Source organism: Numenius arquata, chromosome 6 (genome assembly GCF_964106895.1).
Source record: "Numenius arquata chromosome 6, bNumArq3.hap1.1, whole genome shotgun sequence".
Lineage (NCBI taxonomy): Eukaryota > Metazoa > Chordata > Aves > Charadriiformes > Scolopacidae > Numenius > Numenius arquata.
The window spans coordinates 5,703,241-5,721,674 of record NC_133581.1 but is presented as its reverse complement, the minus strand read 5'-3'; the positions used below and the strand labels follow the sequence as shown (position 1 = coordinate 5,721,674).

Genomic DNA, 18,434 nt, shown 5'->3' with positions numbered 1-18,434 from the left:
AGAGGCTCTCCTGCCTCGGTGCTGGGCAAGAGCTGGGGCTGTGGCTCTCTCCCAGCTGGAGTGGTGGCCGTGGCCAGAGAGATGCCCTCTGGTAGACATCGCTGCATGGCCCGTACCGGTAGCACAGCCAGCCTGAGGCAGCGGGCAGGCTCGGAGATGGGGCTGAGGTGTCTGTCAGTGGTGGCTCTTCCATACGCTGCTCCTGCAGAGCTGAAGGGCTTGCTTTTCTCTTGCTGTTTTAGAGGGCCTGGCATAGTCTTTTGCACCAAAGTAGACTTTTTCCGCAGCGTTATTCAGATGCCTAAAAATTATTAAATCTGAGGTACTGGTGTTTGTCCTTCTGCCAGAATGTCTCGGATACTTTTTCTGGAGTATCCTCAGGTGACCTGACTGATACACTCATTTTTCCAGCGTGCACGGGCTCACCCCTCTGTCCTACCTCTTCCCTCCTCCTTTTAAGCCTTCTCTTTGCGGGCACTGGCACCTTCATGGCAGTCAACATGTTCACATGGTCAAGCTGCTTACAGAACAGGCTGTTTATAACATCTTCCCTCCGTCTAATCTGAACTATTTTCCTACATCTCTATCTTGTAACATGCCTTAAACTGCAATTTGTTTGAATTTGTTACCAAGGCAATATGTCAACTTCTTGGGGTTTAGAACGACAAAGCTGCTTGCTTTCTGATAATCTCTCGAGTTCCTGCATTTGGCTAACTTAACTTTTTTTCTCCCATACAGTTCTTTCTGAATTAGAAGCTATAATCACGTTTCCCCCCTTGCTACTGACCTATTCTCAAACAAACTGGCTTTCATAAAAGACTGTGAGCAGCGATTTTTGTATCCTAATACTGTTTCCTCAGCTTCCTTTTGTTTAGACTCATGATTTTAGAATAGAATAGAATAGTTCAGTTGGAAGACTTTGGAGCTAAAATAAAAATAAACGTGCTCCTTTGGCATTGGTGATGTTTGAGAGCGAAAGGAGCACCGAACAGAACTGAGAGCTGGACAGTGTCAGCAGGAGCTCTTGTGGCGAAGTGGAGATGCACGTAGGTGCAGCCAAGATGCTTAATCCTTTAAGTTATTAAATCCTTCATGGTTTCATTTGATGTAGGTTTTTTTTAGGAAGTGAGAGGTGTTAGTCTGCTTTTTGGAATCACTTTGTTGATATTTGGTGTTTGGTCCATGGCTTTGTTTTGAAATGATAGAGAGATCTCGATGTTAGTAATCTGTTTAAAAATGCCAGAATCTCTTCTCATATTGCAGTCGTATTGTCATCTGTCTGCAAAACCAAACCATGACGAGATAAATTGGGACACTCAGACTTATTCTGAGGGCATGACAAGTTCTGGAGTTTGTAAACAGTTGCTTTGTGTTTGTTTTTTAAAGGAAAAAAGCCTGTATAAAATTGAGATACTTTGTTCAAGTCTGTACTTCACAAAATTAAATAGGGGCATAAAGCCAAACCAGATTTCTCTTTCATATTCTTAGATTTCATAAAATGATATGGTATAATGTACAAGGATGCGGCCTTTCAAAATCAGCAACTTTCAGAATAAGATGCCTCTTCAATTTAACATAAACTTGGGGGGTAAGGCTGAGGGAAGGATAAATATTCCTCTGCAGGAATTAGGACCATGCTTCTAATGCCTGCTATCTTTCAAAGAAGTCTGTCTGTCTCAACTGAGAGAGACTGAGAGATACTAGCTAAGATCAGCACTCCCAAGTGTGTTCAGGATAGAACAAACCAAGCTTTGTGCTGGACTTTTAACTTACTTTTTGAGGATTTTCATTTAAAAAAAAATTAAAAAGGGGGGAAAGTTAATATTTTCTCTTCTGTCAGGATGGTGATACACCTAAAAAAAAAAAGAAAGTTTTTCCTGATTGTTTTATCTAGACACTGAAAAAGGAGAATTGCTGAAAAAGCAGAGCTTTGTGTCCCTGGGAAAGATGAAATCCTAGTACCTGAGGAGGCAGGAGGGAACCCCAAGGTACCATTTCACTGTACTCAGTACTTCCCAGATCTAGAACTGCATTGGCCCTTGTCCTTCTATACCCTCTGAAACCTGAGCAGCTTCACTTCTGGTACCTTGACAATAACAGAGCACACCTTAAACAGCATCTTCTGTAACTGAGTTTGCTTGGTGCTCGTGTGGCAGGAGGCACAAAATCAGAGCACGTAATTGTGTTATCCTTAATTGCACTATCACTGTATCTTGGCTCTGTCATCATCATGGCTACATTAGCCATGATGAAACTGTGAAATGGGTACATAAGCATTTTTTTCTAAATGCAAGAGTATTGACAGGCAGCATACCCGGGATTATCTGCTATAAAAGGTACCACTCAGAGTATAGTAAAATGTGATGAAGTAGTTCTTTGTCAACAAAGCAGGTTTTAAACATCCTGATAAGTGTACATTGAAGTTATTTTCATTCCATTTCATGATATAAAAATGATGGACTTGCTGCTTAGAGGATGCACTTGTAGTTGGAATTGCTGGCATAACTGTCTTTGAGAAAAATACAGAGCAAAGATCCCCACAGTGTATGTTGAGAAGCCCTATGTTTATATTTATCTATATGAACTACACTTAGAGTGTGTAAAGGAAATACAGATGCATTTGGCTTGACTACGGAGATTTGGAATTGGAGAAAATGTTTTGTGGTGTTCTTGATTATAATCAATGTAGTGAATAGCAGGTATCTTATGTTTAGAGTGTTATCTAAATTTTCTTGCAAGCTGTGTCGCTTTTTGTTCTCTGGGTCACAGTCCCCGTAGAATACATTTCTCACTTGATCAGTAAATGGCTGCTGCAAAATTGAAGATACTTCTGTGTAGTTGGATTGCTTTAATGTCATGGAAGGAGACCACTTCACAGTTTTGACCTCTGGCAATGTGGGTTAAATTGCTCTTTCTGAACAGGTGCTATTAGGCAGTTAATTTTCAAGTAAGTGCAGTAGTCCGTGTTTGTTGCTTACAGTGATGCTGGCTGAATTGCCTGGGGTTTGTAGGTTGGTAATATTTCTAAATGTGCTGGTCTTTGCCCAAAGTGGTTTCCGCTTTGCACGTGGCTGAACGATGAGATTCTGTTTGGCAAATACAGTGCTTTCCTGTCCAGTGTTGAGACTCTCGTGACTCTCACTAGGTAGGCTTTTTGTTTGCTTCTTCCTTAATTCTGGGATCTTCCCGTGTCAGTGGCAAGAGATTTGTCTCTGTAAATAAAGATAATTCTTGCGTTCCAGAAGTGGCTGCTAAGCAATTTCTTCTCTGCTTTACTAATGCTTACACATTTTCTTTACTAATGCTTACTTTTTCCTGCAGTTTCCTTAAGTTCTTCCCAGGGAGCTTCCTGTTAGACCCCCTTTGCCTTCCTCTGTTTCCTTATTGCTTCTGAGGGGCCTTTTTTTTTGTGACGGCAGTTTTCATTAAAGATTTACTGATTCTTGTCTTCATAATGTCGGGCCGAAGCACTGTTAAACCTCATAGCACCCCACCGCCACTTCCCTGACGCCCAAAGGCCCCAGCTGTAGGTCTTCTGCCCTGCCTCGGGGTTGGTGGGGTCGCATGGAGGAATACGGACAGAGACCGTTTGCTTTCCCTTTTCCTGTCCAACCTTTGGGACTGCTGCAAGCAAAAGCCTCTCTCTGACTTCCTCCTCAGACTGCTGCAATTAGAGGCTTCCACTCCCCTGAAAACATTTTTTTCAGGTACTTAAAGAGATTTAATCAACAACAGAAGTGATTTCAGCCTAGCAGAGAAGTGAACGTTGCAGCCTGGCTTTCAGGGGGTTTCTCCATAAGCTTACCTGACTCTCTGCCCCTTGCATCTTCCAGCCTTCTCCACCCTCCAGCAGGTCTGCCTGCCTTGGTTGTCCTACACAGGAGCCCGTCACCGTCCTCCATCCCTGCTGCCAGCAGTATGACGTTCCCCCACGGCGAGCACTGTTTAAGGCAGCAAACTCTGAACTTAATAAGTTTGGGGAGGGTTCCCCCTCTCTTAATGAGATTCAACCTCACTTGATGATTATCGGTGCGGTTCTGCTGAAGCAATCCGCCAAGCGCACGGCGAGCTCAGGTCTGAAGCCTTGATGGATGTTTGGTATCTTGAGAAAACTGAAGGTGGTTCTCCCAGCCCTGCTGTCAGTTCAGCCTGTCCACAGTCTTGGTACAGACGGCCGTGCTTTTGCAGATGTACAGGCTGTTAGCCCCTCTCTTACCAAAATAAAAGTGAAAAATCAAAATGAACCTTAAGTATTACGGATGAGACTACCAGCAGATGTGTGAAGAAACAATCTGGTGTACATTCCTCTGGTTACTTGTATATGATTCATTCTGATCCTTTCTATTGGTTGTTATACGTGGCAGATAGAGGTTATCTTTAAAAAGCGTTTTGTTTTTTTTTTTTTTTTGCTTGCTGCCCACTTAAATCTTACAAATTATCTTATGGAACTCAAAGAAATGTAGCCATGTTACTGTCCAAATGGTATCACATAAATAGGCCGTCATCGCTTCTGATGGCAAACGTAGTTCTGCAAACTTGGGAAGGGGCTTTCTTAATGGTTTGCAATCAGGCAGGCTGACCCCTACCACCATCTGCTTGTGCTCTCGCTCGGCTGCATCTTGATTTAGCCATTGCCCTCCTCCCCCCCAGTTCATTTCAAGAGATAAAAATTGTGTTGTGAAATATGAAACTGCGTGACTTTTGTTTTTTGTTTTTTTTTTTTTTTTCCCCTTTGGTCATAGTCACACCCACAACGTGAAACTAGCCTGTTGTAAGTACTTGTAGCACAGCCCTATTAATTTAAGGAACTGATTCATCGAGCCGTGCTGCTTGCTCAGCTCTTCAGAGCTGTTGTAATAGTGTTCCTTCACCTCACCTCTCTGCCCTGGCAGCCATCTTGGGCCTTGCTCTGCCTCAGCCTTTGCCTGCTGAGCTCATTGCCACTGAAAGGGACTGAAAGACTTAGAAACCTGTATTAACTATTCTTTTTCCAGCCTGACAGCTAAAGGCGATGTGGATGGGCTGTACGCCTGGTACCTGGCCGGTGCAGACCTGGAGCAAACTGGTTATGATGGCCAGAGTCCCCTGCAAGTAGTAAGTGTGGATATGGCTGTACCCCGCATGGCAGGCTAGCTGTGTGAGCAATAACACACGTAATAACACACTAATATTAGCAATAACACACTAATATTAGTTTGGGGAAAGTAGAAGCTGCTTTGGGGACCGTAAGCCGGATTAGAGTTTGTTACAAACTCAAGTCTGGTGCTGTTCCGAAGTAATAAATTGCTGGAGCCTGAATTTTCTCATCTCAGGAATTAAAATTTAAATTGGATTTTAATTATTCTGTGGTAACACATTCGTACTTCCCACAAGTACGTATTTGCATGTCCTGGTGCACAGGATGGCAGGATTTATTCATGTTTCTACTTACAGGCAGAGGCTACAGGGCATAAGGAGGTTCTTGACTTCCTTAGACAAAAGCAGTAGAGAAGGTAAGATCTCGTTTTCAAGCGCTGGATTTCTGAAATGTACAGATCAGTATATACATGTATGAAGGGGGGGGGGGGGGGGGCTGTATTTAAGCCCTAGGTGTCCCTAGAGCTTCTGGGTTCAGCTGCTGTCCCTGCCTTAGTTTCTGATATGACTCCGAGTACTTCAATCCTTCTTCGTAGAGCGAAGCTAATGTTTATTCCTCTTTCTGTTTGAGCCTGGAAGTGCCTTTTTTTATGGTGCGTCCCACAGCGTGGTTCTGAACTTGGTTGGGAATCTAAATGCTACCAAAATAAAAGCACTGAGCGCAGTGATGTCCTTGTTCAGTTGGCCTGTTGCAATAAATTCCTTCTCTGTCTTGTCTGCCTTAGAGAGGAGATGCCTTTTATCGGGCAGGGTGTCAGGGCTGGTTTTGAGGGTGCCATGCCTGGTTTTGAGGGTGTTGTGCCCGCAGCACAGGAGCCTGCCCTTCTCCAGCAGAGCTGCCAGGCCACCACAGCCGTTTGGCTGCACAGATTCCCACTCGGGAGGACCTGCTGTGGTACCTACAGCATTTCCACCTGTGCTCTCCATTCACCTTTTAATGGAGTACCTTACACCAGCCCATCTTCTAGTGTTCTCTGCTGCCTTTCAGCAGAGAGCTCTGCCAAGGGGTTTCCCCCTCTCCGGGCGCAGTGCCATGGCTTTTCTCTCACTCAGACCTTAGATGTTAGCTGCCTGGCTTTAAACTGGAAGAGGGGAGATTTAGATGAGATATTAAGAAGAAATTCTTTCCTGTGAGGGTGGTGAAGCACTGGAACAGGTTGCCCAGAGAAGCTGTGGCTGCCCCATCCCTGGAGGTGTTCAAGGCCAGGCTGGATGGGGCTTTGAGCAACCTGGTCTAGTGGGAGGTGTCCCTGCCCAGGGCAGGGGGGTTGGAACTTGATGTTCTTTAAGGTCCCTTCCAACTCTAACCATTCTATGATTCTGTGGTTGTCCCTGACACGGACTCCCGACATAGATCTCTTTTGTGCTGCCGACACCCAAGGTGTGTTTCCCTGGCTGTGTGTGTGTGAGGCGGGTGTGAGCCTTGCATTCAGAGCATCGGATCTGGCGAGTCTCTCTATAGGAGACTTGTCTGGGTGTTTGACCTTCTCCGGTGCTGTGCTGTAACTGGAGACATTTAAAACACTCGCCTTTCATTTCTCAGAACTCCTTTCTGATGCAATACATTGTTGATTTAGGTATCTCTTCTCCAATGTATTGGCAAGTCAAATCCCAATTTAAATCTTGGGAGGAGATGATTTCCTCTATTTAATAAAATTGTCACAAAATCTAGGTAAAGGTTTTGCTGTATCCATGGCTGCCTTACCTTTTGTGTGTCCCGTTTGATCAATGGGAGTGAATTAATGTGTATATAAGTGGGGAACTGCAACTGTAACAATAGCATTTTTTCATTACTACGTACTGGTCTAAATGAACATAGGACAGAATCAGGCATTTTTTTTGCTTTCCTGTAAAGTTTTGGGGTTTCTTTATTTTTAGCTAATATTGAAGGATTAGATAAAATCGGTCTTGAGCATTTAAATGGAAGTTTTCCAGTGTCCAGGATGAAGACGCTAAAAATACCTTCAGAATATGGGTTATGTCGCAAAGGTATTTCCATTTTCAGTGAAATATGTCTGCAAAAGTCACTTTTCTTTTGTAAGTGGGGAGCGAATGTGTTAAATCCTCAACTCCTACGTGGATCATCTCCTAATTCCTTTGGACTGAGCCACCGGTCGTGTAGGCAGTCTGAAGGAAGTCTTCAGGACTGCATAAGAACTCGCTTGGCAGGCTACGGGGCAATCTCTTCTCGGGAAGGTTTTGGGTACCGCCTAGTTCTAAACATCCATTTTCTCTTTCTCCAGAGGCTGTAGAAGATGGTCACTCCTTTTCAGAAATCCCAGCTTTGAACATTAATGGTGTTAAGCAGTTATGGGAGGAAAAAAAAGGAAAGGAACAATGGTGGCTGTGCTTGGAGCATACAGAAAAGCTACAGCTTAGAAATATTCTTTACTTAGGATCACATTAAGTTTTTGATGATTTTTCTAAAAATTATTTGCTGCTTTACCTTTTAATGACTTTTTTTAATAGAAATATTTGTAAACAGGTGAGGCTGGAATGTATTGCCTTTACTGTACAAGTTCCATTTTTAAAGAGGCCTTTTGAATCTTCTTACGTTAAATCAGTGAGGACAGTATTGCAGGCATAGCAAACAGAAATGCTGTGGTGAATTCGTACCCAGAAAAAAAAACAGTGGATTGTGCATTTCTGGGTTTCGACTAATAAAATCTCTGAGGAACAATGTTGGTTTCACTTTGTCTGTTTTTTGCAATGGCTTGTATCACTTCAGTTGCAATTACAGCAATTGTGAGTGTCAGTGCAAACAATTGAATCAGTCATGGGCATCTGCCTGCAGTTGTGTACTAATCTTCACCAATGTGTCACTATAAAACCTCACTTAAAATGAGTAGGAGGCAGATGCCATAAAGCATGTTTGTGGGACTGTCTAAGTGAATTGATTGTTTTGTTTCTAATAGCATCTTTCCCACATCCTGACCGGAATATAATCAAGATTGCTACATGCTGGACACATAATTCTTTGGACTGTAAATGTGATCTCAGTATTAACAGACCCAAGTTTAAAGTCCTAACACTTTCAGACTAAAGACAAAAAAGCCATATATATCTTTACAGCTGTGTCTGCCCTAGAATATGTAAACGTAGAGAATACTTCAGGCAAATGCATATATTGGAGATGGCAACTTTTAATTTCACTTAGAGCTTCTGCAGTAATCTGTGTGGATTTTCTATCTGCTTCATCTGAAGGGAATCTTTGAAGTGCAGATAGTTTTTTTTCTTTTTCCTCTTTATACTCTGCAACCTTCCCACAGCTCTTCTTATCATGGAGAAAAGCTGCATGGACTACTTGCTGAGCCTGCTAGTATTAAAAGATTCCCAAGGTATGTTGCATATCAGATCCCTCTAAAAGAAGGCAGCTGTGCATGTAGTCTGAGGAAACACTGTATATACTCCAGTTAAAAACAAAAGAAAAACATAAAAATGCCTGATTTTTTAATGTTAAGAGTAGTGCACCTCTTCACTACAGTCACAAAATGACAACTACGCTGCCTCGTTATTAAATACATAGCAATAAACATGCTTTAGATTGAAGAAAATTAATACAGAATTAAGTAAATGAGATCTAAAATCAAAAATCAGGCTTTGGATTCATTGCCTTTTTGGTGTCCTATGTGTAAATACATAAAGGTGATGTATGTAACAAAGTAGTGTTTGTGAAAATTTTTACAATCAGGAGAAAAGCCATGCATAGACTCGTCTTCCTATGGTATTTGGACCAACTATCTTAACTCTTGCCGAGTCAGGAGTCTAAAAGTTGATGCACTGAACTAGGAAATCCCTTGATAAAATTCTCTGCAAGTGACTTCCTTGTGATTCTGTTATTTTCTTTTTTTTCCATGATTCTCAGATGCAATAATTTGTCCATAGCAGCATACATTCTTTATTTCTGTATCAGAATGACTGACTGAAATGTATACAAAAGCATCAATATTTTCCTTATACTTTTCAATAAGGGCTCGTCTGGCCTCCAGAAAACTTTCTAAACAATAACACTCTTCCATTTCTAAAATAAAATACCCATGTGAAGTAGAAAACATACTTTCTTTTTCTGTTGAATAAAGAATGGCATTCTGGTTTAAATTACTGAAATAACAGGTCTCAACAGGAGAACCAAAGGAGAGGGAAGAAAACAGACAACCATTTTCTCCCTGCGTATGAGCCAGGTAAAGACACGAAGGGCAACAGAAACGTAATCCAGGAAGAAGGGTTTTAGTTAGAAGCTTGTAAAGCTAAAATGAAATGGGTTCGGTCGTATTTACAGTGAGAATAAAGCAATATTAGCTTCTTTCTGACAAACCTTTACAGAAATATGTATCCTCTTAATATGTTATCTTGCATAAGATAGCGTTCCTGCTACTTTCTAGAAAATTTGCAATTTCCCTTATAAATAGACCGATATCTAAAAAATCTAATGGCAAATGCACGAATGCCAATTTAACATTTATCTAAGAAAAAACTGAATCTCTTTTAGATATGTCAAAATTTCATTCAAGAACTGTAACAGTGTACAGGCGTTAAGAGAAACTCTGTGTCAAGGGCTGTGATCAAAAAAGTGGCTAAAATCACCCAGTTAAGGCCAGAAACTTGAGCTTTTCGTTTAGTGTCGGGGGTGAACTTCAGTAACGCTTTTGAGATCCTGTGTTTGTCTTCTTCATGTTACACCCTTTGCTTTGTGCAGAGGATATAATAATCATAATTATACTCTCCATGATAACTCCCAGTCTTATGATGAATCTATTTGTGTGTAGTAACCCTTAAGCTTTACATAGTTATTGGTGAAAAGCAAACTCTTGTTATTAGTAAGGAATGAAAATTCTACCTATTTGTTTCTACCTATTTGTTTTAGTTACTGTAACCAGCTGAGTGTCTTTCATTAGTTAAAATATGCTAGGTATTCCAGGGGCAGCTTAATTTTTTGCTAATTTTGCTAATTTTTCTCTTTCAGATCATTCCTGAAAAGATCAAATGCACTCTTCTTTTTATCCAGCAATCTTCTGCTGGGTAAAGGTTTGCAGATCAAGCAGCCGTACAGGGCCATTACTAATGCAAACACACTCATTCTTTTGCTGGGACTGGCTGAGGGTCCATTTCTGAACTTCTATAACAGCTTTGCACAATCACAGCATCATAGGGGTTGGAAGGGACCTCTGGAGATCATCTAGTCCAAGTGCCCCTGTCAGAGCAGGGTCACCCAGAGCAGGTTGCACAGGAACATGTCCAGGCGGGTTTTGAGTGTCTCCAGAGGAGACTCTACCACCTCTCTGGGCAGCCTGTTCCAGGGCTCTGCCACCCTCAAAGGAAAGAAGTTCCTCCTCATGTTTAGGTGGAACTTCCTGTGTTCAAGTTTGTGCCTGTTACCTCTTGTCACTGGGCACCACTGAAAAAAGACTGGCCCCATCCTCTTGACACCCACCCTTTAAGTATTTATAAGCATTGATCAGATCCCCCTCAGCCTTCTCTTCTCCAGACTAAAAAGACCCGAGTCCCTCAGCCTTTTCTCATAAGAGAGATGTTCTAATCCCCTCATCATCTTTGTAGCCCTAAACTCCAGTTTAACTCCAAGCCCCCGTGATGTCCGTGTACCCTTTCATATCCACGTCCAGTTACAGTTTGTTAGATCTAGCACATTCTGCGAGGATCATCTGCAGATCTGTGCTCGTTTTTTTATACACAGTACACACTGGGATAGCGTGGTAGAAACTGGATGAAGTTACTTTTGCTTTTTTTGGTGCAGAAAAGTTTTTTCGTGTCAGTTTTTAATCCTTATTGGAACATAAAGATGACGTTGCGGTTTCTGTTAGACTCGTAGGGTTTGTTTCCAGTGCTGGATCTTTCACGTTGAAGTGATGTTCTGGGGATGAATGCTGGTGCTGGAACCTCTGCTGCCTCTCCATGGAGGAGACACTATGAACGCCTCCTGTAAAAGTCAAACATTACATCAATTCTACAGCTTTCTTCACTTGAAAGACAACACCCAGCTTCCACTTTGTTTCTTTTTCCTAATGATCCAGCTAATACTGCCAAGGGATAGGAACGACTTGGCCTATGTCAGCACTTCCCTAACACGGCAAAAAACAGAGCTTTGCACAACCAGCATGTCCAAGTTCCTGTCTGATTTGAGTTACAGCTTGTCTTTCCTGAATGCAACCACTTTCTTTTTTACTGATGTCTGAAAACATTAAGTTTCTGTTTGGAGATTATCTTATAAAACTTGTGTGATGGAAGGGCATTCTTAATTATTTGAAAAATCAGCATGTGCTTGCTCTCTTATTGCATGTCATCTTGGTAAACTGTTAACATCTGTCAAGGCTGGCTGACCCAGTGACAGATTGACTGTGTCTGATCAGTACTTGCTGAATTAAATCAGCTGTTCAGCAAGGCTTCAGTATCTGCTCGTTCTTAAATTGCTAAATAACTCCAGTTCTGCACATCTTAACTTAGAATTAATCTACTATAGCACTTCTCAGTTGTTTCATACAAGGATTTTGGTGTTCAGCAACAAGTGATAATGAAATCCCTCATCTGGAACTAAACCTCTTTATCCTCCTTCAGTCAGAGCTCCTTTATTTGCAGTCTTCTGAATGGTGTGATCTACTGGGATTCTTCCAAAAAGATCATGATCTAGTTCATAGATTCATAGATTGGTCCAGGCCGGAAGGGACCTCCAAAGGTCATCTAGTCCGACCTCCCCGCAGTCAGCAGGGACACCCCCAACTAGACCAGGTTGCCCAGGGCCTCGTCGAGCTTCACCCTGAATATCTCAAGGGAAGGGGCCTCAACCACCTCCCTGGGAAACCTGTTCCAGTGTTCCACCACCCTCATGGTAAAGAACTTTTTCCTAATATCCAATCTAAATCTCCCCTTCTCCAACTTAAAACCATTGCCCCTCGTCCTGTCGCTGCAGGCCTTTGTAAACAGACCCTCCCCAGCCTTCCTGTAGCCCCCCTCAGGTACTGGAAGGCTGCTATTGGGTCTCCCTGGAGCCTCCTTTTCTCCAAGCTGAACAACCCCAGCTCCCTCAGCCTGTCCTCATAGCAGAGGTGCTCCAACCCCCTGATGATTTTAGTGGCCCTCCTCTGGACCCGCTCCATCAGGTCCATGTCCTTTCTATATTGAGGGCTCCAGACCTGCACACAGTACTGCAGGTGAGGTCTCACCAGAGCAGAGTAAAGTGACAGAATCACCTCTCTGGATCTGCTGGCAACACTTCTTTTGATGCAGCCCAGGATGTGATTGGCCTTCTGGGCTGCGAGAGCACATTGCCTGCTCATGTCCAGCTTCTGCTTCCAGTTTAGTTGGAAGAGTCCTCCATTTTTAAGGCAGGTTCAAGCAGTGAAACGACTGATGAGGGAAATGTATCCCTTGTGCGTAGAAGACAAAGTGCGCCCGGTTCCACTTACACACAAAACGTTCATGGACCCATAGCGCGATCAAATTCAGCCGTAGGTGCAATCCCCTTCTCCAGGTACCTGTGCTGATCCCTGCGTAGGACCTACCACAGCAGTGTGAGAAATAAAACGCTTTTAGTCTCCAGCATCACAATTTGTTAGATCACTGAGATAAACCTGAAGTAATTGTATGATGGGTGAAAATGAGAAATTATAAAGAACGGATCACATGTGCGCAGCATATCATCACGTCATCACAAGCATTGCTGATACATTTGTGTCTCTTCCAAGTGGACTCTATCAGCAGTATAATCATCTTCTAGACTAGTAAAACTAGTCTTTCTGTGATTCTTTAACAATGTTTTATGACACCGTGGTGCTTGATTGCATGGTTGTAAGAACACTTGTGACTCTTTTAGAAAAGCTACTAATGTAGAAAGCTTATAAAGTATGTAAAATACTCTGCTGAACCATACAAATGAGTCTGTGGGACTCAAATGCTGCCATCTTAGATAGTCCGTGAGTCAGAATAAAATCTGGTACTACCAGATTTGTTATTTGTGCGAAGTGTCTACCCGAAAATTACTTGAGAAACTTCATTAGACATACATTTGTTTACCTGTGATCAGGTGAAGGGGAAGAAGCAGGAGCCTGCATCTCAGAAGCGTAGCTGAGAGCCTGAATCACAGCAACAAAATGAAAAGCCTCACGAAAACCACACAAAATAGCACTACTTAATGGGACTCTATTTGGAAGAGCTGATACAAATCTCAGGGTCAAAGGATTTGGTCCTTGATGTCCAAATCTATGCCAATGTCTGGCCAAGATTGCCGCTGAGGTCACGGGAGGATATAGCAAATGGGGACCACGGCTGCTCGCTGGCAGGGGAGAGGCGGTGCCCCTTTCCCCCCACAGCCTGGCCTGTTGGGGCACGCTCAGCGGGTGTGTATCTCGCACCCTCTCACTGGTGTTCTGAGCTCCACGCCGGCACCTCCCTCCCACCCCGGGGATGCTGCGCATCGGAGGGAGATGTCGGCCAAATCCATGGGAAGGTGCCAACCAACAACATCCTCCGCAGCATCCTCCGTACCCAGGCTGCAGCCACGCGTGACCCGATGCCCGGCACGTTGCACGGCCAGGCGGGAAAAGGCTGAGAGACCGTTTCTTGCAGCAGCAATAAATATCACAACAATAAATAACCCCTCTCTCAAGCCACACTACTCCTTCACACCTTCTCGGCTTCAAAATGGGACCAGAAGAATGGTGGCTGGGGGAGATGTTGCCTGGCCAGAACTGCCTGCGTAGTAGCGTATGCAGCATTTCTGAGTGCAGATGAGCCCCGTTAATTACATGTTTATGTGCACAATATACGTGTTTCTTCTGTAGCGCCACTGCTGCAGATCCGATTAGTGTCCTTGGTGTTCAACAGTCACAGACCCTGCTTTTAAGAGCTTACAAGTGAAATTAGGGGAGACTCCACCCAGTGAAAGGTGATAAGAAAGGGGCAAGAGAAAGACAATAATGTTTGTTTATGTCAGCTGGTTATTTCTACACCTCAGCTTCCAATTATTTAACATTAAATGATTAATTATTAGCATAAAAGGGGAATGACAGTCCTGGCAATTCAGTAGCAATGGTCACGTATAGCAAAGAAAAGAATGTCAGGGTAAAGAAAAAAGAGTCTTAATGGCAATCTTTTGCTGAGAGATAAGGAGTTATCACAATTAGAACAGAGAGCTGTAAATTAATCCTGTCATACGCAAGAAGCTGCTGCGCTGGGGAGATTCTCTGAAGGTGATGCCTGTGCATGAATAATTACACTTGCATCTTTGAGGGTGTGTGGCTTTCTTCCTGGATATGTTTTGCCGTGGATCTTTGTGACTAGGGCCCAGTAAAAGCAGGATTTCGACGCATCAAAATTCTTAATGTGGCACATCTGATTTTCCCCTTCCCGCTGAAGGGTCAGTTTTGGGGGACATGATTCCCAGCACCTTTGAGGGAAGAAAATCCAGCAGAGATCTGTGCTGAATCCCCAGGAGCTCCAGGATGGCTGCCTGTTATCTCTGTTGACTGACAAGAGCGCGATGTGAAATACATGGGTTTATTTGCTTGGACCACTTTGACCGAGCTCTCTGCCCACAACTATGTCACCATTCACCACTGTTGTTTGGAAAGTTCTACATTCAAGGACATAAAACCAGAAATATGAGATGTTGCTAAAAATTACCATGCCACTTCACTGCAAAGTCACATTCTGTATCTTCAGTGGCTTGAACCACTTCGGAAATCTCAATAAATGGTCACATCATTAGTAATGACTTCCTTTCTGATGGCTTTATGGGATGGAACACATCATTCTGCTAACTCTGAAAAACCAGCTGGTCGGTGAACGTGAAAAATAAAGTTGGTACAAGGTTTGTGATGGCTATCACAACTAAGCATTGTAATAAATTACAGAGGTATTAAAAATGCACTTAGTGCACAGCTGCTCATCTTAAATATGAAATTGTTGGCTGAAATTTGCAGAAAAAGCTAGTGATTTCAAGTGTCAGCTTCCAGGGTCTAACCTGAAACTTAATGGTAGAATAAAAGGTGGCTGGCATTTTATGAAAGGCAGCTCCTCTTCTCGTCCGTAGAGTCAGGTACCTGGGAAGTGAGGCATTCAAAATTACTGGTCGTGTCAAAATCTTGTTCAAATTAAAAAAACAACACAACAACCAACCCAAAACAACACAACACAACACACACACACAAAAAAAAAAAAAAAGGAAGAGAAAGTAGAATTGATTGTGAGGAGAAAAAAAAATAACCCTGAGACCAAACTTTCCTGAAATTTGGTAAAAACTCTACAGAGATTTGTTTATCCAGAGTTGATTGCAAAAAACAGGACTCAATGGATTCTGTTTTTCATACACACATCTCCAGCTCTCACCTCAACAGCACTGCAGTGGCTCCTGAGCTCCCAGTGGGAAGTCATGACGAAGTATACCCTAGACCAGGACTACAGAAGTACCTCCTCAATGTTTTCAATATGCTTTTTCTAGTCTTTTTTTAGGCTCCTAGTGCTGGAGTTGAAACTTCTCCTTAATATCGAGCTCTTGACGCAGAGGCTGACAGATCTCCCAGGACCTATCCGCTCGACAGCCCATGTGCCATCTCTGCAGCATGAGGATGGTTTTCACTCTATTTAAATTTCTTTTTACGACGGCTGATGCACAGCTAATTGTACCCACTGATCCAGCAACAAGTGTGCAAAGCCCTGAGGTCTCCGTGTTCTACGCTGTTTATGAAAAGAACTGACACGTTTAATAATGAAATTGAAAATTTGAAGTAGAAAACAGAAAAATTTACACTGTTCTTTACTGCCAGCTATTGTGCTACTGGATACAGACAATGCTGGACTTGAAAAATTCTCCCAAGGAGGGAAAAAGTACATTAATCTGTATAATGTAGTTTACACAGTTAACTGCTGGAATGAACAAGATGTTAAATCAGAAGAAGGAAAATGGTGAAGTGTGGTATTCCAGGCTAAATCAGTATGAAACCTCTGTAGTGCTCAGGGATGAAGAACTGTCTGTTTAGATACAGCATATGACATAAAATCTCCTCTCCTGTTAAAATGATAATTTTGGGCTTAATCAAAATTTTGTGCATACAATGGTGGCATTTTCCAATAAAATGTGAAATCTTAGCTTCGCATGAAGCTGTTATCCATATTTTAATTTCTAGCCTGTCTTTATTAGTTTAAGTACAGAATGGCAAACCCCCCCAACCTTTCTAACAGTTCTTGGTCAGAAAAACATCCCACCCCGTCTTATTTCTCTGTAAATCACTTGATGTTATTTGGGCAATAATCTCAAAAGGCTTCCTATTTATAAGGAAGCATTAGGCCATCTCTCAAGGTGTTTATTACTGCAAAACAAGTTACCATCAAGCTATTATTATGCTCACATGTGACACGTAGTGGGCTGCTATATTGACAAATGAGTTTGAACCAACTAAAGTAAACAAGAAGTTGCCCCATCAGTGTTTGCTATGAACATACGGAATGCTGATTTCCCAGGGTGGGAGAAAATCCACTTGCACAGGGGTTTTTTCTGTTTACCAGGCCCAAGAATATGACAGGTACTTTACAGGACATGTCAGACTCCGGGTTTTTGCTTAAGAAACTTCCAACCTAATTTTAGGTGAGCAATAATGAGTGAGAATAGGGGAATCAGTAGGGAAATGACGAGGAAGGTAAAAACGATACGCTGAGAAGCGCTAAGTTCCATGTCCAGGCTTAGTTTGCAAGCTGGGTTTATTTTAAGAATTGTCAGATAAAAGATGTTGTAGCACAAGGAACAGTACTTTGGGCTGTCTCATGCCCTTCCACGGTATTGCCTGTGGAATAAGGTATTGGCAGGAACGTATTGGGACCTTTTGCCAAAGGAGTGTGGGGATATTTGATGGACAATAACCATAGCGCCTCCCAGTCATTTTTCACAACATCATTTTTTCAAAGTAGAACCTCCTTGAAATATAATCTTCCTCTCGTTACCAGAGCATTCATGATCTTCCATATTCTGCCATGCAAACAGGACACCCTTTTATGTCCTCCCACAAGCTCACCCTTCATCTTCGCTTCCTCCCAGGCTAACTCTTTGTCTCTTACAATCACCCCTGGCATTATGTCTCCTTTTGCACTGCCCTCTTGGTTTGACATTCTCAGCTGATTAATATTTGCTTCCCCCTTCCAAGAAAACTCCGCCTGCTGTACAAGGTGCTCAAGCCACTGTGTTCTGTGTTACAGTCTGCTGCTCATCCAGGTTTCAGGGGTGTCAGTGCGCTCAGAGAGCTCTCAACACCTAGTGCGATGAGTCCGCACTGGTGGGTAGCATAGTCCTTGTCACTGGGTTTGTGCCCCTGGACTGCAAACACATGTGAGACGTACCTGCTGCTTGCCTAACAGGGCCATTTATTGCACTGTGATCCCTTAAAAACCAAGCACAGAACTACTGTACTCACATATAGGCAGCTGAAAAAGAGTAGGATATAAACAATACCTAATTTAACCATCAATGGAAATAAAGGACTAATTACTATTCCTTCTAATACAACTAATTTTTCCCCTCTATACAATTTCAGAACCAATTCTTTTATTTAAATGCTTCAATCACCTTTTGTACCTTCACAGAGGAAGAACAATTAATACATGGCTTATCCCTTGCGCAGTGTTATCTGGCCACTTCTACTGTTTGGCACCTCTACTCTTCTACCTCTTAAAGCCTTCAGCCTGTTGTGTGAGACTGCCCAGCTAAGGGAGGTAGCAGGATGTTACCTTTCTTACTTTTATAATTGGGAGTATACAGGTGAGAAACAGAACTTATTAAATAATTACATAAATAAATCAAACATACATTTGCCCACTGCTCTCTAAGTTACTAAAAAAAGAAGATTTTTCATACTAGTGATCTAAGGGAATTTATACATTGACTAGGTGGAGCCCTCTAAGACAATAAAGTTCACTCTAGCCATCCTTACGAAGAAACACAAGGGACCTGTACTCTCTTTTACAATACTCTTCCCTGAAAAAAAACCCAAAACTTAAACATTCAATCAGTAAAACCACCAACACTTATTAAAAAAAAAAAAAATCCAAAGCAGAAGATGATTCATCCTGCCTAAAACCCATACAGGTCCTTGTACCTCAGTTTCCCCTGGCTGCCCCAGGCAACTCCCCACTGAGGGCTCAGAGTCCTTCTCTAGGAGCCACCAGCCATGTGTGTCTGAACCTGGACCGAAACAGCGACGGGATCCCTGGGGAATATATATCTCACCAGCGCAGTAGTGGGTTCTGACTGGTTTGGCTGGAAAGAGCTTTTGCACCCAGCCAGTGTGGGCAGTCGGGTT

At 42.7% G+C, this 18,434-nt stretch overlaps 1 protein-coding gene across 1 annotated transcript in view; it reads left to right on the top strand.

The window, feature by feature from the left end:
* ASPG (asparaginase) overlaps nt 1–5,487 on the top strand; it is a 48,321-nt gene extending 42,834 nt beyond the window's left edge. The window contains exons 14-15 of the mRNA XM_074149706.1: nt 4,995–5,094; nt 5,434–5,487. Of these exons, the coding sequence (XP_074005807.1) occupies nt 4,995–5,094; nt 5,434–5,487 (154 nt within the window). The remainder of the gene's footprint in view (nt 1–4,994; nt 5,095–5,433) is intronic.
* The last annotated feature ends 12,947 nt before the right edge of the window (nt 5,488–18,434 follow it).